The sequence below is a fragment of the Amblyraja radiata genome, chromosome 3 (genome assembly GCF_010909765.2).
Source record: "Amblyraja radiata isolate CabotCenter1 chromosome 3, sAmbRad1.1.pri, whole genome shotgun sequence".
In the NCBI taxonomy this organism is placed as follows: domain Eukaryota; kingdom Metazoa; phylum Chordata; class Chondrichthyes; order Rajiformes; family Rajidae; genus Amblyraja; species Amblyraja radiata.
In genome coordinates this window covers 19,277,834-19,304,320 of record NC_045958.1, presented here as the reverse complement: position 1 = coordinate 19,304,320, position 26,487 = coordinate 19,277,834, and the positions used below count along the sequence as shown (strand labels likewise).

At 42.6% G+C, this 26,487-nt stretch overlaps 1 protein-coding gene across 3 annotated transcripts in view; it reads left to right on the top strand.

Moving 5' to 3' along the window:
* The first annotated feature begins 4,080 nt into the window (after window positions 1–4,080).
* Window positions 4,081–26,487, top strand: part of fbxl17 (F-box and leucine rich repeat protein 17) — a 558,587-nt gene continuing 536,180 nt past the window's right edge. Inside the window, exons 1-3 of one of the 3 annotated variants that reach the window (XM_033017391.1) lie at window positions 4,081–4,273; window positions 13,362–14,053; window positions 18,865–18,963. In XM_033017391.1, coding sequence (XP_032873282.1) covers window positions 13,397–14,053; window positions 18,865–18,963 — 756 coding nt within the window. In that variant the 5' untranslated portion in view covers window positions 4,081–4,273; window positions 13,362–13,396. Of the gene's footprint in view, window positions 4,274–13,361; window positions 14,054–18,840; window positions 18,964–26,487 lie in introns of all 3 variants that reach the window. The other 2 variants (XM_033017390.1, XM_033017392.1) reach the window with 2 other exon arrangements.

Sequence of the window (26,487 nt, the reverse complement as noted above, 5' to 3'; positions counted from 1 at the left end):
AGATAATATATATAAGCATCTGGATAAACAGGGTCTGATTAGGAACAGTCAATATGGATTTGTGCCTGGAAGGTCATGTTTGACTAATCTTCTTGAATTTTTTGAAGAGGTTACTCGGGAAATTGATGAGGGTAAAGCAGTGGATGTTGTATATATGGATTTCAGTAAGGCCTTTGACAAGGTTCCTCATGGAAGGTTGGTTAAGAAGGTTCAATTGTTGGGTATTAATGGTGGAGTAGCAAGATGGATTCAACAGTGGCTGAATGGGAGATGCCAGAGAGGAATGTTGGATGGCTGTTTGTCAGGTTGGAGGCCAGTGACTAGTGGGGTGCCACAGGGATCTGTGTTGGGTCCACTATTGTTTGTCATGTACATCAATGATCTGGATGATGGTGTGGTAAATTGGATTAGTAAGTATGCAGATGATACTAAGATAGGTGATGTTGTGGATAATGAAGTAGATTTTCAAAGTCTACAGAGAGATTTATGCCAGTTGGAAGAGTGGGCTGAAAGATGGCAGATGGAGTTTAATGCTGCTAAGTGTGAGGTGCTACATCTTGGCAGGACAAATCAAAATAGGACGTACATGGTAAATGGTGGGGAATTGAAGAATGCAGTTGAACAGAGGGATCTGGAAATAACTGTGCACAGTTCCCTAAAGGTGGAATCTCATGTAGATAGGGTGGTAAAGAAAGCTTTTGGTGTGCTGGCCTTTATAAATCAGAGCATTGAGTATAGAAGTTGGGATGTAATGTTAAAATTGTACAAGGCATTGGTGAGGCCAATTCTGGAGTATGGTGTACAATTTTGGTCGCCTAATTGTAGGAAGGATGTCAACAAAATAGAGAGTACAGAGGAGATTTACTAGAATGTTGCCTGGGTTTCAGCAACTAAGTTATAGAGAAAGGTTGAACAAGTTAGGTCTTTATTCTTTGGAACGCAGAAGGTTAAGGGGGGACTTGATAGAGGTCTTTAAAATGATGAGAGGGATAGACAGAGTTGACGTGGATACGCTTTTCCCACTGAGAGTAGGGAAGATTCAAACAAGAGGACATGACTTGAGAATTAAGGGACAGAAGTTTAGGGGTAACATGAGGGGGAACTTCTTTACTCAGAGAATGGTAGCTGTATGGAATGAGCTTCCAGTGAAGGTGGTGGAGGCAGGTTCGATTTTATCATTTAATAATAAATTGGATAGTAATATGGACGGGAAAAGAATGGAGGGTTATGGTGAGTGCTGGTAGATGGGACATGGGGAGAATACGTGTTCGGCACGGACGAGAAGGGCCGAGATGGCCTGTTTCCGTGCTGTAATTGTTATATGGTTATATTCAAATTTACAAAACCCCAATTTGAGAAAATTTCTTCCCTGTGCTTACAGCCATGACGCCACAATGGGATTGTTGCCCTGCTCGTAACGAGTTCTGCTAGCTAGCAAGTGCAATTGCATTTTTTTAACAGTTTAAAATGAGGGAGGGTGAATAAGGCGAAATGAGCCGCAGTTGGGGGCTATGGGTGATTGGTGCAATATTGCGTTGGGGGAACGGGTTGCGTTGGAGAAACAGGTGAGTGGTGGAATATTGCGTTGAGGGAATGGGATGCGGTTGGGGGACCAGGCTTCCCGTGTGACAGGGATCCAACGGGTCACACTTGGTCTAGTATATAATTGTCATCTTGTTTGTGATTATGTGTGTATGTGTGCGCGTGTCTGCCTGTGTGTCTTGTGATCCCGGAACTACGCCAAAACGGTACACGATACGCTACAATTTTTGCACCACCTTACTCAGTTGTCCAGTGGTGTGGTGTATCAAGTTTTGTTCAGATTGATGTTATATTTCACAAGTATTTCACCTTTTCAACTTTACAAAATCCCAATTTGAGAAAAATGTCTTCCCTCTGCAGCACCGACTTCACAATGGGATTGTAGCTATCCCAGGTTACAATGTTGCAATCCCAGTGCACTGAGTCCTGCCAGCCCTAGCAAGTGCAATTGCAAGCTACAATGTTGTTGCAATCCCTTTTTTTAATATTCCTGGCAGCAAGTATTTTTTTTAAGTTCATTGAGGGAGGGTGCATTTTTTTAAAATATTCCTGGCAGCAAGGATTTTTTTTAGGGAGGGTGAATAAGGGGAGATGTGCCGCCCTGCACAGTTGGGAGCTATGGGTGAGTGCTGGAATATTGCATTGGGGGAACGGGTGAGTGGTAGAATATTACGTTGGAGAACAGCTTGCGTTGGGGGACCAGGCCTCCCGTGGGAGCTATGGGTGAGTGGTGGAATATTGCGTTGGGGGACCAGACCTTGGTCTAGTAACAATTAAAAACATAAAATGCTAGAAATACTCAGTTCGTCAGGCAGCATCTGTCCAGAGAGAAAGATAGAAACAGAGCCCAATGTCCTGAAAGATTAAAGTGCCTGTTCCACGAGCATTCGAACTGCATGCGGCAAGCGCGACCAAACCGGAAGCGGGGGCTGCGGGGAGGTCGAGTGACTTGAAGTTTGAGCGAAGTCCGCGGGAAGTTCGCGCGTGACGTACGGCGTCGAGGCGGCTGCGGGCCGGCAGGCCTTTGCCGCGCGGAATTTTTGAGCACGGTCAGTTTTTTGGGATCAGCTCCGCACAACTCCATACGGCTCCGGCGATCGAAGTGGGACGAGGCCGTACGGCTCAAGCGACGTTAGGTCGCTCTTGCCGCATGGAGTCGCATGCTCGTGGGACAGGCCCTTAACTCTTGTTTCTCTCTCCATGGATGATGCCTGATCTACAGAATATTTTCAACATTTTCAGATTTAATTTTATATATTCAGCATTTGTAGTATATTTTGTTATCCAAAGGTTTGATGTTCATTTTGGATGTCCTAATCGATTTTTGGTGGCATGTTTAAGTTTGTTGTAAACTACCTAAAGTAGAGAAAGGTACATGCTGATAATTTCCTGTGAGCAACTCCCGATGCTTAATTGCTTGTGCAAAACACAATGTGTTGGAGTAACTCATCGGGTCAGGCTACATCTCTGGAGGGAATGGAGAGCGACGTTTCGGGTCGGGACTGTTCTTTCGACTCGGTCTCCGGCTTCATTACTTATGACAGTTAATAGGACGGTTGTATACAGTGAGTCTGAACACAAAGCATTTGTGGGTGCATCATCTCACTAAGCATTCTTGATTATACATCTTTCTGAAAATAACGGAATGTACGGCAGTCGACATTACCAATTGTGGGTGTGTAGGGAGGAACTACAGATGCTGATTTAAGTTGAAGACAGACACAAAAAGCTGGAGTAACTCAGCGGATCAGACAGTATCTCTGGAGAAAAGAAAAATAGGTGATGTTTCGAATCGAGACCCTTCTTCATCTGTGGAAAATGGTTCATTTCTAAAATCATCTATGCCAGCCTTTGATTATCTCGCCGCCCTCACCTGAAGATGCAAAAATCCAGTCCTATCAAAACTTTAATCACATGGAAAGTTTGCTTCAGAGAAAATAAATTCGACTTAAACGACATCGTCTTCAACAAATGTCTTTACTCGGCAGTGCATTTTTTTAAAAGCCCAAAATAAATGTAATCAATTATTTACAATATGTACATTTACAAAACTATACAAACAAATCCACCACCGTAATTCAAGTAAAACAAATATTCTTAATACTGAACATTAAATTACTATTTGACCATTCTTACTCAGCAGTGCAGTGGGGTGAGATGTTTTCAAAGTGTGCACAGGGAAGCCCTCTGGGGGAAGTGGCGGAGTGGGTCTAAAAGTATTGGTTGCCAGGAGACAATGGGGGCCCACTTGCCATCGGGCAAGCTGACACCCTGGCCGGTCCGCCACTGCCTCGGGGTAGTAGGTGCACGGGGGAGTACGGGGAGTGGGTTCACAGGGAAGGCCTCGGGGTAGTAGGTGCACGGGGGAGTACGGGGAGTGGGTTCACAGGGAAGGCCTCGGGGGAGTGGGTACAAGGGGAAAGGGTCAGGGGAGAGGGAGCACCAGGGGAGTAGGTACCCGGGCGGCGGCGGCGGCGACGTTGGCGCCCAGACCTACCTCAGGGGGCGGCTCCAGCCGCCGAGTGACGTGCGCTCACTGACACCAATCGGCCGCCGCCGCCGCGTTGAGTGGAAGGAGTAGGCCCCACAGTGTAGGAAGCTCACAGGCAGTTCATCCTCGCCGACTCTGCCGCAAATTAGCAATAGTTTTTTTTGTTGTAACTATTAGAAATTATGACACCTCTCCGTACAAGGTTGCAAATGCGTGAAAGCTAGTGAGGAATAGTCACCGGTAGGTAGCACGTATTTTACGGCAATTTACGGTTTCAAAGACATGCAGTGAATGGGCAGCTGCGGCCTTGTTTAAAATGAGTGTTTGCAGCAGTGTTACAGCTGAAATTTCATACCTGCTAACGCTCACTGTGTGAGGGGAAGACGAGGGCGATATAAGAATGGGACTCTGGACTGGTGGATCCGATTGCTGAAATTCTAGAGGGTTTTAATATTGATTGATAACAAAGCTTGTTATTTTTAAAATATCACAATCAGTTCACAGCCAAAAATAACAGGTTGATTGTGAAGCCTTATAATAATGCATAATCGAAGTGATTCAAAAATGTTTTCTGACACGAAGGAACATCTTGTTCGAAGTGTGAAAGGTGCAAACTATTAAAAAAAATATTGGCCTCAAATGTATGATTATAAATACTTTCGAAGGTTCTGAATTTAGTTGCCGAGGATGTAATTTCTAATACTTGCAGTTCACACGGATTAGTCACTTGAAATGCTGTTGGTTTAAAAAAATGGACAATATTTACATTAGAAATGACAAGTTATATTAAACAGTTACTTAGTAACACCTTAAACTCCAACATTGTAGTTAAAACCTATTTTGTTTTGAGATATTTATGGAATCCATGTTTTTTTAATTGATGATCATGCCTAGATTCCTACTTCTCTATAACATATGTGTAGCATTAGGCATAGGCATAGTTCCAACACTAGTACTCGGTGAGCGGCATCATATGATATAAAACACCATCAAACGTGCGTATAAAATCTGATTTTTCAGTCTAAAATTAATTTTCACATTAAACTGAAAAATCATTCTAAATGATATTTCAGATTTATTTTGCATTTTAATAAATGTGTGCCAAAGCATTTAGAATGTCAACTTAATCAGTGTTTATATTTGGAAGATGCAAACACATTTAAAGTTGCCATCTTTACTATTTGTTTACCTAGGTCACAAAACATTACAATATAACTATTTAAAAAAATCTTTGATTCATTTTATTTGTGATCTGGTGGTGAATCTGTGGAATTCTTAGCCACAGAAGGATGTGGAAGGAAAGTCAGTGGATATATTTAAGGCAGAGATAGGTAGATTCTTGATTAGTACGGGTGTCATAGGTTATGGGGAGAAGGCAGGAGAATAGGGTTAGGAGGGAGAGGTAGATCAGGCATGATTGAATGGTGTAGACTTGATGGGCCAAATGGCCTAATTTCGCCGCTGTAGCAGAACTAGGCCATTTGTGATCTTATGATCATATGATCACTCATGATCTTCTGATCTGAGTTTCACTTTTCCACCCATTCCTATTTTCCCTAACGAAGGTGATAATCAGCAGCAGTTGACCTGGTAAAGATACATGTGATGGATGAGTTTCCAGGATTTAGACCCGACTAGGCCAATGTGTTTACAAGGTACACGGCTCCATGACAGTATGGTGTCCAATTGGATGGAAGCCAGCAGATGTAGTACTATTCCTAGTCACGTCAAGAGAGTTTATTGTCATGTGTCCCAGATAGGACAATTAAATTCTTGCTTGCTGCAGCACAACAGAATATTGTAAGCAAAAATACAGAATAGTTCAGTTCAATATGCACATAATAAGCAGATAAAGTGCAATAGGCTGTTACAGTTCAGAGTCATTTTGTTGGTGAGTTTAATAGCCTGAAGGCTGTTCCTGAACCTGGATGTAACAGATTTCAGGCTCCTTGGTGGCAGAGATAAAAATTTCACAAGGAGCTGTTTGAGTTGCATAAGTGAGTAACTGCAGTGCATTTTGCTGATGGTGTACACTGTAGCCACAGTATGTTTGTGATGGAGAATTGGATTGTGGATGTGATATCAATCAACAGAGATGTTTTGTACTGTGTTGAGGTTCTTGAGAGTTATTGGAGCTGGACTCATCCAGGCAAATGAAAGAAAAATGAAAACCAAAATACGCCTGTGTGCCTGTGATGTTGCTACAAGCAACATTTTCATAGTATCTGTACCTCACTGTACTTGTGCATATGACAATAAACTTGACTTGAGTATTCCATGACATTCCCTAACTCGTGCCTTATAAATGCGAGGAGATGCCATAATGTTAATGCCATTGAATGTCAAGAGTATGTTGGTGGACCTTCTCTTTTTGGAGATGATAATTGCCTGGTACTTATGTGACATGGATGTTACTTGCTCCTTATCGTTGTCTTTAATGTTGTCTAGATATTGCTGCATATAGGCAAAGATTAGTTCATGCGTCGAGGAATTGTAAAAGGAAATAAACATTGTGCAGTCATCAGCTTTGGACATTGTGATGGAAGGAGCATTGTTGTTCTTTCACCAGTTGCTAGATTGATTCCATAGGTCCAGATGAGAAAGTCCTTCAGTGATGTTGTGGGTTTGAGATAATTATCTTCTACAATCATAACTGGTTTCCTTGGTGTGAGTTGTGACTCCAAGCATCAGAGTTTTTATTTCACCTTGAGGTTCATTGACTTCAGTTTTCTCCAGGGTTCTTGAAATTACGTTTGGTTGAATGCTGCCTTAACTGCCAAGGGCAGACACTCTTGCTTGACCTATGAATATATTATTTTGGTTCCTATTTGGACCAAGATTCTGAGGTCCAGAGCGGGAACATAAACAGACAGGGCTGCACTGATCAGTTGATTGGTGAGGAAACACCACTGACAGTACTGTAGTTGAGATGCTCCATTTCTACTTTATCAGGTAGATGCTGGCATTGTAACCAGAAAAAACAGCATGGCAAAAGATGCAGCTTGTTCTGAAGTGGGATGATTTTTACTCCCCCCAAAAAATTGCTGTACCCAGTGTTCTCAGCTGTTTCTTGCTGGCATGGATATAAATGCATTTAAACAGGTTAATGGATAGAAAATGATTAAAGGGATATGGGCCAAACCCATAGGCACCTTGGTCGGCATGGACAGGTATGGCCAAAGGGCCTGTTTATAATTATAAACTTATATAAGTTATATAATTCTATGACTATTATTTAATTTAGATAGTAGACTTTTGGATGTGTAATTTATGCAGAGAAGTTGTGCTTCATTTCTCTATGATGAATATCTTGCAAGATAAAGGAACTGAGAGGCATGGCTTAGTGTCAGCAGCCTTTTACACGGAAGTTCATCTTGTGCTGGTAATTTTGTCAACATGGACAAGTTCTAAGTGAGGGCCAATAGCAAATCCATAGGTTATAAAGTAAAACCAGAGTACTGAAAACTTTCAGCAGGTCAAGTGACACCTGCCATAGGTGGGGGTTAATTTCTTCTCTTTCTCCTATACAAGGAATTTCATGTATTTCATGGGGGTGGGGGATTGAAATGGAGATGTGGGAGGGATAGGCACAGATGACAATATCTTAGTATGTAAGTACTTTCAAGCACCTCTAGCAGGGCATTTCGAGATTAGGCAGAAGTTACCAGAATCAGAGTTTAATTATGTGAGCTTTAAATAGTGTTAAGTGATTGTGGTTTCGAAAGGAAAGGTGACAGACTGTCAACCACCTTGGGAAGGATGGAAAATAAAATTTGATTAAGGAGTCTCTGGGCATTGAGTGGATATTGTAGATGAGATGAGGTCAAAACGTTTAGTGTGAATATGTGGTAAAGAAGTTCATGATTAGAGATTGTGATAAACTATATGATCATTAATCTTCGCATTACGATTAAGCAGCTGAATGACTATTTCTGTCTGTGGCACATGGGTCTTTGAACATTTAATTCTTGTTAAAGGTTTAGGTTAGTGGGCAAGTGGAGGGTGGGGAAAGAGACCTGAATGCAAACAAATACTGTGCCATTTTTCCTGTGCTCCTGTGAGGCCTGATAGTCCTTTATGTGGTTTGGCAAGATATGTCAGTGGATGGCAGAGCTTGTTTGCATGCTATGCATGCATGCTTGCTGAAGTAAATAAATAAGGATATTTTAGTGAGGGAAAAGATGAATTATTCAATGTCATTGTACTAATTCATATTTGACATGATAATTATGGATCCAGTGGGTAAGGCTGGGAATATTGCTGTCAGTTCAATATAAAATATGATAAAGCCAAGAAATACTCCTACAATTTTAGATATGTTCAAAAAGCTGGAAAAAGAGGTTGTGACATTTTAATATCAATAAAGCTAGCTCTTGTCATTATGTTTTTATAAAAATGAAATATAATTTAGAACATAACAATTGTCCTTCACTGTTGGCATGATACTCTCTTGTTACAGAAAGGAGATGGTTGTAAGTTGGGCTCCTTCCCTGCTCTGAGTTATGTTGAATAGATATTATCAAGCAGCTGGTTGCTGTATTTTCCAACATTGACATAGGAAAATCATCTGGTTGCAACAGAAAAAAAAGTGTGTCTCTTGACCTTCAGTTGTGGCAGATGGATGAATTTGAGATGGTGCCGAGGAAGCAGTGCACTTCTCATATGAATACTCAAACATACCAACTAGGCACAGGAATAGGCCGCATGACTCATCAAGTCTGCTCTATTGTTCCATAGGATTTTGTCTATTTGGTCAATATCTCAAATCCATATTCTTGTCCATCTTTGTAACCTTTGATTCCTTTGATTATCAAAAATCAATTTACCTCTCCCTTAAAACCATCCAAGGACGTTGCTTCCACCAGCCTTTAAGGATGAGAGTTTCAAAGATTACATCTCATAGAAAATAGGTGTAGGAGGAGGCCATTTGGCCCTTCGAGCCAGCACCGCCATTCATTGTTTAAGAAAGAACTACATATGCTGGAAAAATCGAAGGTAGACATAAAATGCTAGAGAAACTCAGCGGGTGAGGCAGCATCTATGGGGAGAAGGAATAGGCGACGCTTCAGGTCGAGACCCTTCTTCAGACCCGAAACATCTCGACCCGAAACGTCGCCTATTCCTTCTCTCCATAGATGCTGCCTCACCTGCTGAGTTTCTCCAGCATTTTGTGTCCACCCGCCATTCGTTGTGATCATGGTTGATCATCCACAATCAGTAACCCGTGCCTGCCCTCCCCATATCCCTTGATTCCGCTAGCCCCTAGAGCTCTATCTAATTATCTTTTAAATTCATCCAGTGAATTGGCCTCTGCTGCCTTCTGTGGCAGAGAATTCCACAAATTCACATCCCTGAGATAAATAATATTTGCCTCATCTGTGTTAGATGGAATGACCTTTTTTATTTTAACAGTGATCCCAAATTCTAGATTCTTTCACGAAGGGAAATATTTTCTCCGTATCACAAACCTCAAAGACCTGGCAGGAGCTTATGTTTTAATTAAGTCCCTTCTTGTTCCTCCGAAGTCCAATGGATAGAGGTCTAGGTCTTTCACACATGACAACCTGTCCATTGCAGGAATTAATCTGGTAATTTTTTTAATTTCAATAACAAATCATCCACACTATTAAGATATGCCATTTGCACCAGCTACAGAGTTAGACAACATTCTCAGAAGCATTGATTAAGATACAGGATGTGTGTATTTTCAGTTAGCGACCTCAAAGTAGATTTATATGAAAAAGGTGAATAAAACATGGCTTAATTCTTGTAAAATTCTTGGTTAAGACAACAAGAGTTCTCAAACTGTAGGATATAGAAAATATTTTTGTATATTTTCTCGCTTTCCTATGACGGTTTGAATTTATGGGGGGTCTTGGAGAATTCTATCAAACCCATTTCTCTGTTTGTTTTTTCTGTAGCTTATTTTCTCTTCTGTGCTAATTGTTTACAGGGTGGCACAGTGCCACAGTTAGTAGAGTCGTTGCCTCAAAGTGCCACAGTTAGTAGAGCCGTTGCCTCAATCTTGACCTCGGGTGCTGTTAGTGTGGAGATTGTACGCTCTCCCTGTGACCACAAGGGTTTGCTCTGGGTGCTCCAGTTTCTTCTTGCATCCTAATGGGCCTGTCTTAGGCACCTTTTTAGGCGACTGCAGGAGACTCTACGGTCGCCACATGGTCGCCATGTTCGCGGGTAGTTGCCGGGGGGTCCCCTTCATGGTCGTGAGGAGTTCCCACATTCTGGGAACTAGTCGTGGCCTCATTATGGTCGCCGCAAACTTTTCAACATGTTGAAAAATTAGTGGCGACCGGAATGAAGCCGCCATGGAGAGTAGCGAGAATCGTTGTGCCGTAGGTGGGTCACCAGGAGGTCCTAGTGGGTTGCCAGGAGGTCGAAGGATCTCGTAGGTTGTAACAGATGCTGACCAGTGAATTTCATTGGCTCATTGGGGGAAAAAACGTAAGCAGTAGTTTTCAGAACCAAGGATAACTGACCGAGCTTCACAGCCGTGTATCTCTGGCTTCTTAAAAGTTCACTCCTTCCCCCTCCTCCTTCCCCCTCCTCCTTCCCCCTCCTCCTTCCCCCTCCTCCTTCCCCCTCCTCCTTCCCCCTCCTCCTTCCCCCTCCTCCTTCCCCCTCCTCCTTCTCCCACCTCTCCCCCTGCTCTCCCATCTTTTAAAGGGCTTACTGTACACTGTGCTTTAGCCGTCTTAATTACAGCGCCAACCTTCCTGTTCATCTTGGTGTGTGTCTGTATCACCTTGGCTTTGCACCGTGTGAATTTCACTCAGACAGCGCTTGCCCTGTCCCCCACCAACACAGTAGAGGCAATTTACAGATGGCAATTATCCAATCAACTCAAAAACCTTTATGGGCCGGTCCCACTTAGGCGATTTTTCAGGCGACTGCTGGCGACTGTCAAGTTGCTGGCAGTTGCCAGAGAAACCGACAACTGGAACGGCGACTGTCAGAGTGGAACACACACACACATCGCTTCCTACACTAGCCCGTGGGTTAGTGTAGGAAGCTAGTGTAGGGCTCGTGTAGGAAGCGATGTGTTTGTGTTCCACTCTGCAGTCGCCCATCCAGTTGTCGGTTTTTCAGGCGACTGCCAGCAACTTGACAGTCGCCTGACAAATCGCCTATGTGGGACCGGCCCATAAAGGTTTTTGAGTTGATTGGATAATTGCAATCTGTAAATTGCCTCTACTGTGTTGGTGAGTGATGGAATCTGCGGAAAGTTGAAGAGAATATGGGGAGAATTTTGGGGGTGGAGAAAATAAATAATTGTTGGATATGTATAAAATGGGTGATTGATGATTGGTTGGGATGTGGTGGGCCAACATATTTATTTCTGTGCTATTATTTTCTCTCTATGACAGTGTTTAGATGAGAAAGTATATTTATGACACATCTATGTGTTCCGTTTTGTCTTATGTTCCATATCAGCTTCTTGTGTTACTGATTTTTCAACAGTTGGAGGGTGTGTTTAAATCTTAGTTTAAACTTTTTAGAATGGATTTTGTCTTAAAATAATGTATGGTGGTGCATATAGTATTACAAAAAAAACTGCAGATGCTGGTTTGTATTAAAGATAGACACAAAATGCTGGAGTAACTCAGTGTCTCTGGAGAAAATGAATAGGTGGCGCGGTTAGAGTCAGGACCCGTCTTCAGACGGATTGTAGCAGGTGGGGAGTAAGCTGGAACCTCGTAACCAGGTGCTGACCCAAAACGTCACCTATCCATGTTCTCCAGAGATGCTGCCTGACCCGCTGACTTACTCCAGCATTTTGCGTCTATTTGAGGTGTATGTAGTATTTGAATTGTGCAGCACTTTAACTCCCCCTCCCATTCCCAATCTAACCTCTCTGTCCTGGGCCTCCTCCATTGCCAGAGTGAGGCCCAGTGCAAATTGGAAGAACAGCACCTCATATTTTGCTTGGGTAGCTTACACCCCAGCGGTGTGAACATTGACTTCTCTAAGTTCAAATAGCCCTTGCTTTCCCTCTTGCTCCATCCCCTCCCCCTTCCCAGTTCTCCCACCAGTCTTACTGTCTCCGACTACATCGCCAATGCGTCCACTATTTCTAGAGCCACCTCCCTGAGGACCCTGGGATGCAGACCATCAGGTCCAGGGGATTTATCATCCTTCAGTCCCATTAGCCTACCCAATACTATTTCTCGCCTAATGAACATTTCTTTCAGTTCCTCTACCCCCTTAGATCCTCTGTCCTCCAGTACATCTGGGAGATTGTGTCTTCCTTAGTGAAGATGGATCCGAAGTACCTATTCAACTCTTCTGCCATTTCCTTGTTTGTCATAATAATTTCACCCGTGTCTGCCTTCAAGGGACCCATATTTGACTTTGCTACTCTTTTTCCCTTAGCATATCTAAAGAAGCTTTTACTGTCCTTCTTTATATTCCTGGCCAGCTTCCCTTCGTACTTCATCTTTTCAGCCCGTATTGCCCGTTTTATTTCCTTCTGTTGTCCTGTGAAAGTTTTCCCAATCCTCTGGTTTCCGGCTACTCTTTGCTGTATTATACATCTTTTCTTTTAGTTTTATTCTATCCCTAACTTCTCTTGTCAGCCACGGTTGCCTCCTACTCCCCTTAGAATCTTTCTTCCTTTTTGAAATGAAATGATCCTGCGTCTTCCGGATTATGCCCAGAAATTCCTGCCATTGCTGTTCCACCGTCATTCCTGCTAGGATCCCTTTCCAGTCTACCTTGGCCAGCTCCCCTCTCATGCCTTCATAGTCCCCTTTGTTCAACTGCATCACTGACACTTCCGATTTACCATTCTCCTTCTCAATTGTAGATTAAAACTAATCATATTATGATCACGACCTCCAAGCGGTTCCTTTACCTCGAGTTAATGAAACTTAATTCTAAAACTCAATTTTCTATGAATTAGAATCAAAATTAGCTATGAACTTTTGGATAGTGCTGTGGTTGTCAGCTTCTGTGCAAAACATTTTTATTTTTGTAAATGTACTTCAAAAGCTTTTGTCATGGCTGTTAAGTGCATCTTTATATAATAGAATTGCAATTTTGATCCTGTGGTTAACTGCGTTGAACATTGTTAAATTAATGGTAATTGTCCTTGCAAGAGTTTGAAAGTGTATGATAGTATTGCAATTATAAATACAAGGGCTGAGGCAGAAACATTTGAGTGATTTTTATGAAATTATCTCCATAGTAGAGGAGTGTACACTATTCTTCCCCCTATGGTTATACTTCCAAAGTTGTAATTTGAAATAAATTGTACATCTTTACAGATTTGTGCAGGTGAAAATTTGGTTGACACTTTTTTTTCTTTTTATAGAAGGATCATATTGGAGAACGTTTTGAATCTTCTATATGGGCCATTTTCTTTCAAAAAATGGTAAACGCGTGAAGAAAAGAAGACGGAAAGTTAGAAAGAACTGCTTTCTTCGTGGACCTTGTATGCTATGCTTCATTGTTCACAATACTTCTGCCCTTGATGAGGATCAGTTTGAAAGTGCATCCAAAGCAGCAGAAAGATACACTGCATTGACTACTACGGAGGAGTGTGCTAAGTTTCTTCTTTCCCCAAAGGAACTTAGTATCTGGGAAGAACAGGGTAAAAGTTTGCTTTCCAGTGTTCCAGCAAAGCTCATTGGACCCCCTCTGTTTAGAACAGTTTGTTCAGACTATTCCGAGATGCCAGTTTGCAAGCGTAAATGTGCTGGCGTACAAGCTTGTACACCTTGCAAACTGCCTCGTTCTGCAGTCGGAAGAGTTCCTGAGACTGGATTAAATAATGACATAGCACAGTGTCCAGTGTCTGTATGTACTTTGCCTACATCCACAGCAGAATGTACAAATTTGGGACTTGAGGGGAACATGGGTGACTGCTCTTCTTTGCTCCAGCAACCATTGTCCCCTTCGGGGTCTGAAGATAGTGAAGTTATTACCCCAGAAAATCTTACAGATTTAAGAATGGAATCTGAGCCACCGAATATTAATCAGCTTCCTTCGTCTATACTTCTAAAGGTGAGGATTTTAACCATGTTGATTACTACTTGTATCTTGAATGGTGCCACTTAATGAAAGTACACAAAACAAATCTGAATTATTAGAAGCTTAAGCAAACGAGATTTCTGTGAAAGAAAAGGTTAAAGGCATTGACAACCCTCATGTTTGTTTCTGGTCATCTGTTTAATTTATGTTGTAAAGACATGACTTCATTCTAAGTTATTGGGGAAAACCTCTACTTGATGTAAATATTGTCCCAATAATAAGATGCTTGCAGAATGATATTCCATGCAGTTTTATTAAAAACAATCTGAGGTGTGCATTGTGAACTCTGCAATGTTGTAATCTGCCTTGCTCTGCAGACATACCAAGATTAAAATTGAAATATAGTTTTAACACACATCGGCTGTATTTTGCTTTTTTTCTAGTAGAGCAACTCGTCCATCTCTTTTCCCTCCCTCTATATCATGCCAAAAATATTGAAACCCCGGAATATTGAGCTGCTATTCATGTCCTGCTGTCAACCATGTTTTTACATTGGCCTCAACGTCATAACTCGAGCAATGATTCAGGTTCTAAGTTCAGCTGCTTTCCTCATAATACTCCCTGCTTTGAAAGAAACATACTTCAGCTCATCAGCTTCACCATATTTGTACATCTCTCCATGCTATCCTTCCTTGAAGACTTTACCTTTCCATCATTCCTAACCAATGTCTGACCTGCTATTATGCTCCTCCAGCTCCTTGTTCATCTATTTATATAACTTCAACTTTAAAGTCTTAAAGCTTTGGAATTCTCTTCCGAAATCTGTCCTAATTTCATCTTGCGACAGTGATAAATATATGATAATGCCATTGTGAAGCATGTCGGGGTTATTTTCTATGTTAAATGTTCTACATAAAATCAGATGTTCATGTTCATTGCATTTGATGAAAAAAATATTTTTTCAAGGATTTTTTTCAGATTTGTTTTCTCTTTGCTGGGAATTTACTTCAGTGATCAGTAATCTCATGGCAGTGTTCAAAAAAATGGAACAGAGTTCTCTAGATACCCCAGCCAATATAAATCAAAATTATGGATTTGATGGAAAAGACATCCTCATTTAAATTATTGCCCATCTGAGTTATATAACCATATAACCATATAACAATTACAGCACGGAAACAGGCCATCTCGGCCCTTCTAGTCCGTGCCGAACACTTATTCTCACCTAGTCCCATCTACCTGCACTCAGACCATAACCCTCCATTCCTTTACCGTCCATATACCTATCCAATTTATTTTTAAATGATAAAATCGAACCTGCCTCCACCACTTCCACTGGAAGCTCATTCCACACAGTTACCACTCTCTGAGTGCATATGAGTGCATAAAGGACTAAAAACTATTAGGGATTTTAAATAACTTTTTAGAAGCAATAAATAGCTGTTTACATTTTAATTTTAATTCATAGTTAGTCATTTAAAAAAAAATTTAAGCCAGGTAAAATTCACACCCTTTGTGTGAAAAAATGACCCCTCGGATTCCTATTAAATCTTTTCTCCTTCACCTTGAACCTATGTCCTCTGGTCCTCGATTCCCCTACTCTGGGCAAAGGACTCTGTGCATCTACCTGATCTATTCCTCTCATGATTTTGTACGCCTCTATAAGATTTCCCCTCATCCTCCTGTGCTCCATTGAATAGAGACCCAGCCAACTCAACGTCTCCCTACAGCTCACACCCTCTAGTCCTGGCAACATCCTTGTAATTTTTTCTGAACCCTTTCAAGCTTTCCTATAACATGGTGACCAGAACTGAGCACAATATTTTAATTGCTGTTTAAAAGCAAAGTGATATAATTTCCTCTCGGGAGATCTGAGGAAATAAATGGAATTTGTTACTGAGAAGCAGCGCAATACATTATGTGATTACAGCCAGATTGGGAAAGTAAACAAAATTACAAGAGCTTACCATGGTTTTGTGAATGCTATTTTTCACAACTCCCATCATGAGATCTCTATGATAGGTTTCCCATTGCAGTTGAGGGTGATTTTATTCATCCAAAGCCATGATTAATTATTGCATCCAGTCTGATATCCTTTTTCTTTAGTCTTTTCAGCAGAGAAAAAAATGACTGAAACATATTTGGATAATCATTGACATTATATCAGATACATTAAAGGCATTGCCAGTTGTGATTTATCTAAGATCGAGAGGCTGAAAACTTCAGGGAAGATATTCCATAGCTTTATTAGGACAGAAATAAAGTCCAGATAAGTTGGACTTTATTTCAGGTATTTTCTGATGTGAAATCATTGTAAGAAGAATACAGAGCTGTAGACGGGGCTGACCATGGTATGTTGAGAAGAATCATGTCTGGTCTTTTATTAATCTCTCTATGTGGGAAACTCCATGCCTTTTGTCAGGTTCAGTATCAACTACTGTTCGTCATCTTATAGTCGCTGACATAATCTGGTATCAATTCTGCTTGCAAATTTAAATTAAATTTCAAAATAGTCTCTTTTAACTTTTTTTCTAGTTCTTTACTCCTTTCGATCTTTTACTCTTCCATTTCTGGCGTTATGTGCATCATGAATTTTATTTGGTCCATCATTAGCAGATATGCCCTTGGCTCCTTTGGTTGCAGCATCTGATTAATGCTTCTTGATGTAATCTTTGTTGCTTTCTTTCAAGTTTGTCACGTTAACAAAACATTTGGTGATTGCCTAATCTCCTGACGTGACTGCGTTGAATGTTGTCTAATAATGCTTCCGTGAAGAAACTTCGGATGTTTTATTATGTTGAAAGGAATGAAAGTCAGCAAAGTCACTAGGCAAGGGAATAGTTAGGGAATGAGAATAGTGGAGGTGAACACCAGGTTAATTTGACTGACCGGCAGAATTCCTCCAGTTCTTTGTGTTTTTATTATTATTCATGTGTATATTTAAAATATCTAACTTTATAACTTTATATCTTAACTCCAAGTCCGTATTTAAAATTGCTGTCTTTTTATTGTGCTGACCAATATTTTTCCTGTCCAGGAGTTTCAGATTTTACTGCAGGAAAATAGAAATTGCAAAAAATTGGCTCCCAACCTTTCTGTAAATTTTGCCCTTTAACTGAAGTATCAAATGTAATTGTCTGATTGTATTAAATAAAAACACATACGTCAGGCGGTTGTTCATCGATTACAGATTGGCGTTCAATGCCATCATCCCCTCTAAACCTGTTACCAAGCTCAGAGAACTGGGTCTCTGTGCATCCCTCTGCAACGGAATCCTCGACTTCCTCATCAACTGACCACAATCGGTACGATATGGCAACAGCATTTCCTCCTCAATAACCAGCAGCACAGGAGCACCTCGGGGCTGTGTGCTCAGACCCTACTCTTCTGACACTATACCTATGACCATGTAACCGGACAAAGTTCCAACTCCATCGTAAATTCGCCAACGAAATCAGCATTGTTGGACGAATTATCGGTAATAATGAGTCGGAGTATAGGAAGAAGATTGATCGTCTGATTGAATGGTGCCAGAACAACAAACTTACTCTCAATGTCAGTAAAACCAAGGAGCTGATTGTTGACTTCGGAAGAGGAAGGCTGAGGATCCACAAACCTGACTTCGTCGGTGGGCCGATGGTGGACGGAGTCAACAACTACAATTCCTGGGCGTACATATCTCTGAAGTTCCGTCCTGGACCCAACACATTGGTACAATCATAAAGAAAGCCCATCAACGCCTCTACTTCTTTAGATTTTGTTTTATTTTGCATTATATTGGGTTTTTGTCTTTATTTTATCTGTTGAATGCTGTATTTGCAAACTAGTGCTGCTGCCAGTAAGAATTTCATTGTTACATTTTAGTACACGTGACAAATAAACGCTCTTGACTTGATTTGAAAGTGGAGAACTGAATATTTTACTGTCATTTCACCAACTGCCCACTGGGTGTAGCTGAAAATCCATTCAATTTGTTTATTTCTTTTAAAGAAAACATCTGTTCAAAATTTAACTTTCTATTTTCACGCTCTACAATTTGATCTATCATGTAAAAACAAAACTCATTCCATACACAGCTATTCCAGTGTAATTTTTGAAAATTGTATTAGTTTGCTGTTATTGCGCATGCGAGGTTTTCTTTTGAGCTTCCCAGGAGATGGCTGTTGGTGACCTGTACTTTAAATTCATTTAGATATTTGAAAATGCTGATTAAATAGTTCCTTCCAACAAAACCTACATTAGACTTGAGATACTGTGCAGAATCAGGCTCTTCGGCCCACCGAGTCTGCAGCGATCACCCAATAGACTAACACTATCTTACACACAAGGACAATTTACAATTTTTACCAAAGCCAATTGACTTACAAACATGCACATATTGAGTGTGGGGAGCATCAGGAAAAACCCCACAGTGTCACTGTCACAGGGAGAACGTACAAACTCCATACAGACAGTACCCATAGTCAGGATTGAACCCGGGTCTCTGGTCCTGCAGGTCTACCTCTTTACCACTATGTCGCCCTAATTCTCTTTTCCTTTTATTTTTCTCGCAGTTTTAAATGTGTCTCTGTTTGCATCTCAATGTTTGAATCGTATGCAATTTGCAGTGTGTGCTGACAGATTTAGGTGGTTTCCCTTCGTCTATTTCAGTAATCTTTTATCAAAATAGATGTGAAATTAAAAAATATCTAGCAAATATTTGTTTTGATCTTTGCTGGATGAATGTATTAATTATCTTGCAGAGCACATGTTTGAAGCCACACCTGGTCTTGTAAATATTGGCTCTATTGTATCTGATCAGAAACTTCTCTTAATTTCAGGTCTTTGCTCATTTATCTTTGAAGGAAAGATGTCTTTCGGCATCTTTGGTTTGCAAGTACTGGCGCGATCTTGGTCTAGATTTCCAATTTTGGAAGCAGCTGGACCTCAGTGGGCGACAGCAGGTAAAGACTTGACTCTTATTTATATAGATTTGCTAAAATATTCCTCCAGGCCATTTCGCTTTAATATATGAAAAATAATTTACCAAATTTACAGGTTACATAAAGAGTTAAATTAAGCTTCGACAGCAAGAAGGGTCATGGAAATGACTGCACAAATATATGCTCTTCATGTGCTGATTAAGTTTGCTATAAATTATAGGAAGTTCTATTTGCATGCATTAATTAATTAAAAAAAAAGGATGGATCAACGATTTTGAGCATTCCTACCTAATATTTGATCACCCCCTTAAATTTCAGTCATTTTGGAAGAGTGAATTATCTGATGTAAGGAGGTATACATTTAACCTTAAAACCACTCAATGCTCCCATTAGTATTTGCTGGGTTAGCATTGTAGCCAATTCTTGAGAATAAATCAAATCATTTGTGTTTATGAAAAAGTAAATTTTGTTATTCCCATTGCTCGGATGAAAATGCTGTTGAGCCTTTATCTTAAATCATTGTTAAACCCGTCTCACGGCGCGAGTTGACCCACGAGGTACCCCGAGTTTAAAACAAATTTAACTCGTAACTACGTACAGTTAACGTAGCAGGAACGTCGGTACTCGTGGACGCAACTTAGCGACTCGTGGCGCTAACGGCAGGTACCCGTGAAACTTGTTAACTCTTGGAAAAATTCAAACATGTTTAAAGTTTTCCAAGAGTAAAATGTACTGCTGAAGTTAAAAATTGAAACATTTAAACTCGTTTTAAGAACGTAGTGGCCCGTGCGTTTACCTTAGTGTCTAGTGAGTCTACCGTGGGAACTCTTTAACTCAGCGGGCAGGCAGCATCTCTGGAGAGAAGGAATGGGTGACGGGATGACATTTCCAAATTTCTGCTGCGTCATTGTGTAACTACAGCACTGTGTGTACACTTTTTGTCAACCAGCATCTGCCCTTTCTTAGCTGGCGAAATTATCAAAATACTGTTAAAGAGGCCAAAAGATATTACCTGTCTAATATAATAGTGGCTAAGCGTCACGACCCACGCGTATTATTCAAAACTATTGATTCTGTTTTAAATGCCCCACAGCCTGTTTGCTTGGAAGCATCGTCCGAATTGTGCAATGACTTCCTGCACTTCTTTATCAAAAAGGTAGTTTCTATAAGGGCTCTCATCTCAGCTCCTGCCTCTGACCCCTCTGTTCCGGCCCCATGCCTGGTGGCATTTGAAAAGTTTGTGCCTCTGACATTGTCGGGTCTAGAGGATGTGGTTAGGCATATTAAGCCGTCGGGTTCCCCCTGTGATGCTGTCCCTCCTCTTCTTTTTAAAGAGGTTTTCCCGAGTATAGGGCAGTCGGTTCTCGCCATTATAAACAGTAGCTTGTGTTCTGGGGTTGTCCCCATAAATTTTAAACATGCTGTAGTGCAACCACTACTTAAAAAACCAGGCCTGGATCAAACTGATCTGTCCAATTTTAGGCCGATCTCCAAGTTGCCTTTTATCTCCAAGATCATGGAGAAGGTAGTTTATGCGCAGCTGAAACTCTTCCTGGATGAGCACAATATTCGGGAGGTTTTCCAGTCTGGATTCAAGGCTATGCATAGCACAGAGTCGGCTCTGCTAAGGGTCTTCAACGACATCCTCCTGGCAAACGACTCAGGTAATTATGTGGTTCTTGTCTTGCTGGACCTATCTGCCGCCTTCGATACAGTGGACCATGGAATTTTAATTTCCAGACTACAGCACCAAGTGGGCATTTGTGGCAGTGCCCTGGGATGGTTCAGGTCCTATCTGGCAGACAGAACCATGCGGGTAAGCCTTGCTGGCTTTGAATCCTCCTCCACTCCCTTGGTATATGGGGTTCCACAGGGCTCAATTTTAGGGCCCCTGCTCTTCTCCTTATACCTACTTCCTCTGGGCTCAATTTTAAGAAGGCATGGCATCTCCTTTCACTTTTATGCAGATGATAGCCAGTTATATATGCCACTCAGGAAAGAGGAAGACTATTCTTTAAAATCACTTCTGTCTTGTCTTGAGGACATTAAGTCCTGGATGGCCTTAAACTTTCTGGGACTTAATGAAGAGAAGACAGAGGTGATTTTGTTTGGCCCCAATGGCTGCCGTGAACCTCCCTTTGTTGACTTGGGTCCATTGGCATTGTCTGTAAAGCCAACCGTCTTGAACCTGGGTTTTAGGATGGACGGTGATTTTAAACTAGACAAACAAATAGGCGCGGTGGTTAAGTCCAGCTTCTTTCACCTAAGGAAGCTGGCAAAGGTGAAGCCCATTCTCGAGCGGGAGCATTTTGAAACAGTAATCCATGCCTTTATTACATCTAGGCTGGATTACTGTAACGCACTCTACTCTGGAGTCGCACGAGCTTCATTGGCTCGTCTCCAGCTTGTTCAAAATGCTGCCGCTCGCCTTTTGACTGGAACTCGAAAGAGGGAGCACATTACGCCAATTTTGGCCTCCCTACACTGGCTCCCAGTGCACTTTCGAGTTCATTTCAAAATTATTTTATTTGTTTTTAAGTCGTTGAATGGGCTCGCCCCGCCTTACCTCTCTGAGCTGCTCCACCTATATGCTCCTGCCCGGTGCCTCAGGTCAGCTGATCAGCTGCTCCTTGAGGTACCAAGGTCTAAGCAGAAGCTCAGAGGGGATAGAGCCTTTTCTGTTGCTGCTCCGGCACTCTGGAACACCTTGCCGTTGCACATCAGACAGGCCCCCTCACTGTCCATCTTCAAATCCTCCCTAAAAACATATTTTTATTCTTTGGCTTTCGACACTGGCTGAGGCATTGCTCCTGTTTTTAGTGCTTTTAATGTCTTTTAATTTTTAGTGTGTTTTTTATAGTCCTTCGTTTTACGGTTTTTAATGGTTTTTAATTGTTTGTAATAGCTTTTTGTTCATGATTTCTCATGTACAGCACTTTGTGGCAACTGTAGTTGTTTAAAGTGCTTTATAAATAAAGTTATTATTATTATTATTATATTATTATTATTTGTATCCATGGCAGTTGATTGTCGCTCCCTTCAGTTTCCCAGGGGGTCGGGACGGGGCTGGAGTTGGGAGGGAAAGGTGGGGGGGGGGGGGGGGGGGGGGGGGGAGGGAGAGGGAGGGGGGTGGAGGAGAGAGGGTGGAGAGTGGAGGGAGAGGAGGGGGAGAAAGATGGGGGTGTCGTCATTCACTGGCGGCGGGTGCCTGTCACTGAAACAGGCAGGTGAGATTTCACATCCACCTTGTGTGTGTGTCTCTCTCCCTCCCTCTCACACAGGCTGAGAGACTGCCTCTGTGAGTGTACGTCTCTTTCTCCCCCTCTCCCACGCACAGTAAGACCGAGGTACTGTGCTCAGTCCATCTGTGTCTCCCACATACACAGTAAAACTCTGCTTTGTGTGTGCATGTACGTCTCCCCCCATTTCTCTCTTTCTCCCCCCCACCTCTCTCTTTCTCCCCCCCACCTCTCTCTTTCTCCCCCACACACAATAAGACTGATGTATTCTGCTTAGTCTCTCTTCCCTCCCACACACACAGATAGACCGAGGTCCTGTGCGATCTTTCTCTCCCACACAGTCACGCCGAAGTACACCGCACTGCCTCTGTGCCTCTCTCTCTCTCTGTCTCTCTCTCTGTCTCTCTCCCCCTCTCTCCTTCCGACACAGTCAGAGGTCCACACTGTCCCTGTGTCTCTCTCTCCCCCACACACACACACACACACACACACACACACACACACACACACACACACACACACACACACACACACACACACACACACACACACACACAGACAGAATTACACACTGCCCGTTGTGTGTGTGCCTCTGTCTCTCTCTCCCACACACACAGTTAAAGGTACTCCACGCTGCCTGTGTGTGTGTGTGTCTCTCTCTCTGTCCCACCCCGCACACCCACACACAGACAGTCAGTCAGTCAGAGGAACTCCACACTGTGTGTGTGTATGTGCGCGCCTCTGTCTCTCTCTATCACAGTCAGAGTGAGGTACTCCTCCCGCAGTCTCTCTGCGACCACTCCACGGGCAGGGTGCATCTGCCTCCCTCAGGCTGCCCAGGCAGTCACACACGACTCCGGTGGCGGGCTCCATGCACAGCTCCTCCCGGACGGCTGGGAGCGGCGACGGAGGGCAGGGGGAAGTTGGCAACCAGCAGGGCAGTCTCGGCTCTCCACATCCAACAAGTTGTCGGAGCAAGGCGGCGGCGGGGTAGCCATGCAGTCCGAGTCTCGCTGGATCCTCGTAATCCTCTGCCTCTGTCAAATGGGTGAGTTTAACCTGACCCCCCCCCCCCCAACCTCCCACCACCTCAACTCACGCCTGGGCACCAAAGCAGCTCAGGAGGCGAACCCTGAGCTCCGTCTCCCAACAATCTGATGTGCATATCCATCGATATTCAAAGATTTTATCTCCTGTCCCACCGCAGTGTGTAGACATGGCAGTAAATTCAATTAAAATATATCAAACCTGTGTGTTTCAAACATATCATAAGTATAACTGCTCTGGCACTGGACGGTGCGCATTTTCCCTTTGTAGATCACATCAATAGATGCGGCCGCGCTGAATTCTATCTTTAAATCAAAGCCGCAGAATGGAGATGTGTTTTTTAACACTGTTGCTTATTAAAACAGACCTTCATTCAGGGTTGGCTCAAGAATAACTCGGGAGACGAACTTGGAACATCGCAGAAATGACAAGTAAACGGCAAACTTGTCATACCCGTGGGAACTCGGTTAAATTCTGATCATACACTTGGAATCTCGTACACAACCACGAGTCTTTCACTCGGGGTACCTCGTGGGTCAGCTCGCACCGTGAGACAGGGCTTTAAGAGAATGTAGATCTACAGTACTGCCAGATGGAGTTAAATAAGATTTTAACCATAAGCTAATGAAAAATTATAAATGTTAAAATCAGAATGACCTTCTTGCGTACTTGCCATTCTTGTTTATCTGGATGGTGGAGATTCCCAGGAATTGTGAGGTGATACGCTGTGGGAATTGTGAGGCGCTCTGAGGCCTCGCAAGGATGCGTTCTCAGCTCCTTACTATACTCTCTATGCACTCATGACCATGTGGATAGATTCTGCTTTAACTCCATTTACAAGTTAACAGATAACACCACCACAGTGAGCTGTATCGGAAACAATGAAAGAGATAGAGGGCCTAGTAATATAGTGTCAAGACAACAACTTCTCCCTCAGTCAGGAAGACAAAGGAGACAGTTATTGACTTCAGTGTTCAAGCTGGTGTACACATCCCAGTCAGCATCAATGGTTCCAAAGTTTAGTTTAGTTTACTATTTCCACGTGGGACTGGGAGCAAGATAAGTCCAGGACAAGTCACGGTCGCAACAGATTACCTCAGGCAGGGTGGTTTCCTGATAGGCCAATTGTTGGCTGGGGATAGTGTGATCCTAAGAGAGATACATTGTTGCAAACTGTGGAACTGGTAACTGACTTTTAGTGGAGAAAGGAGAGCAAGGGTGGGGGGAGGAGTGGAAGGGAGGGTGGAGCAAACATTCCCCCCATTTCCTCTCCCCTATCCCCTTGGTCCTCTTGCCCTTGGTAAAAGTGTGCACAGCTCACCTCTGTTACATTGGAAATAAAATATGCCAATGAAATACAAACTCAATTAATACAATTTACACTGATTCTGTATTATTCTGAATTTATTCTGACCATTTACACTCTGAGTAAGTGTACAAAGCAATTTTGATTAAGGTTCTGTCAAGAAAATTAATCATTAAAATGACTGTATGAATGAAATGTTTTCAAACAGACTAAAAGGTAAATCAAGTTTCTCAAATATTTTTGCAAAACGCTGAGAGGCTGTGCAGTTGATTTATACGCCATTCAAAATTGTGGTGGTGTAAGCTTTGTGAATTCTATTTTGATTAGAGATTTCAGATTTATATTGCCAAAAGCTTTCCATAAAAAAGAGTATGGTATATTTTCTTTTAAACACTCGAACAAAATTAATACATTCATTTGTGGCTCTCCTGTTTTCTCAATTAAGTTGAAAAGTAGTGAGTGGCCTTTTTATGTATGTTCATGTTGTGAATTTCAATAAACAAACTCAACCCTTCCAGATATTAGCGATATTCATTTTCATCAGAATTGGATTGTGATAGAAAATGTTTGTCCTGTATTGTGTTCTGCTGCACAATATTTTATGCAAAGTGCAAATAATACGGCATTGGTAATGTTTTTGAATGTGACTTGAGTTTATTTCATTTGAATGTTTTGTTAGAAAATGAGAAGAAATCAACCTGCTGTTGGCTTGGGTAGTGGGCAGTGGGGAACTGATTTGCTGGTGCTTTTGGTGGAGGAAGGGATGCTAAGCTTGCTCGTTGGACGGATACCTCAGTGAGTGTTCAGAAAAGAGAAACAAAACAGAAAGGCAAAGTCAGTGAAGTAATATGCAAAAAAATGCCATAAACAAGTAAAGCGGTCAAGTACAGAAAAAAATATTAATGACAACATTAGAGAAATGGTAAAATGGAGACACAAGAGTTTGCTGATGCTGGAATCTTGTGCTGCATTGTGTGTCTTGCTTCCTGTAATATGTTGCCAGAGTGTTGCAGGGGTTGTGACATATTAACTGATTTAATTGAATGGTAGAATGAGTTTGAAGACGGAATGACCGCCTCTTTTTTTTTGGGGGGGGGGTGGGAAAGAGAAAGATTAACAGACACCTGAGGGGTAACTTTCCCGTACGGACGCTGGTGTAAATATATGGAAACAGCTGCCAGAGGAAGCTGAGGAATTCCTCTATCAGAGAAATTGAGACAGGTACAATAACATAATTTAAAAGATATTTGGACAAGTAAATGGATAGGAAAAGTTCAGAGGGGATAGGTTAAATGCATGCAAAGGGGACGGCAATAATGGGCATCTTATTTGGCAGAGATGAGTTGGGTCCAAGGGCTTGATTCCCTCCTGTATGACTCTTATCAATCGCAAGCTGAGAGTGTTTCAGTTTCTTTTGCTTGTTTTAAGCAAATCCTATCCCGGAAAGCCGCCCGTGTGGCGGCGAGAATGTCCCGGGGAGCCGAGCGCGTGGAAGCGGGAGTGTCCCGGGGTGCCGCGCGTGCCCGATCCACTCGCCGAACAACGGTGGCGCCGACGACCGGAACGCGCCCCGGTAAGCCTGACGCCCTACAGGCCTCCCAGGGGACTGCGGAGAAGCTGGGCGGCGAGGTCTGCCTGGGTCAAAGGAGCCTCAGCGGCGGCAGCAGCTTGAGCCTTGACGGCAACGGGAGCCTGTGCGGTGATGGGGCCTCGGCGGCAGCGGGAACCTCGGTGACGGTGGAACGTTTGGGGGGGGCGGGAAGACAATGGGAACCCAGCGTGGGGAGACTGTTGTGATGAATGGTGGAGAACCCGGCGTGGGGGGACTGCCGTGATGAACAATGGAGGACACGGGAGGGGGGTGGGGGGGGAAGCAACTTTAGTTTTAGAATCCTCTTCCCAGGCGATAAGCCTGCGTTCGTTTGTTTGTTCCGGTTCGTTTCGGTTGAAGGC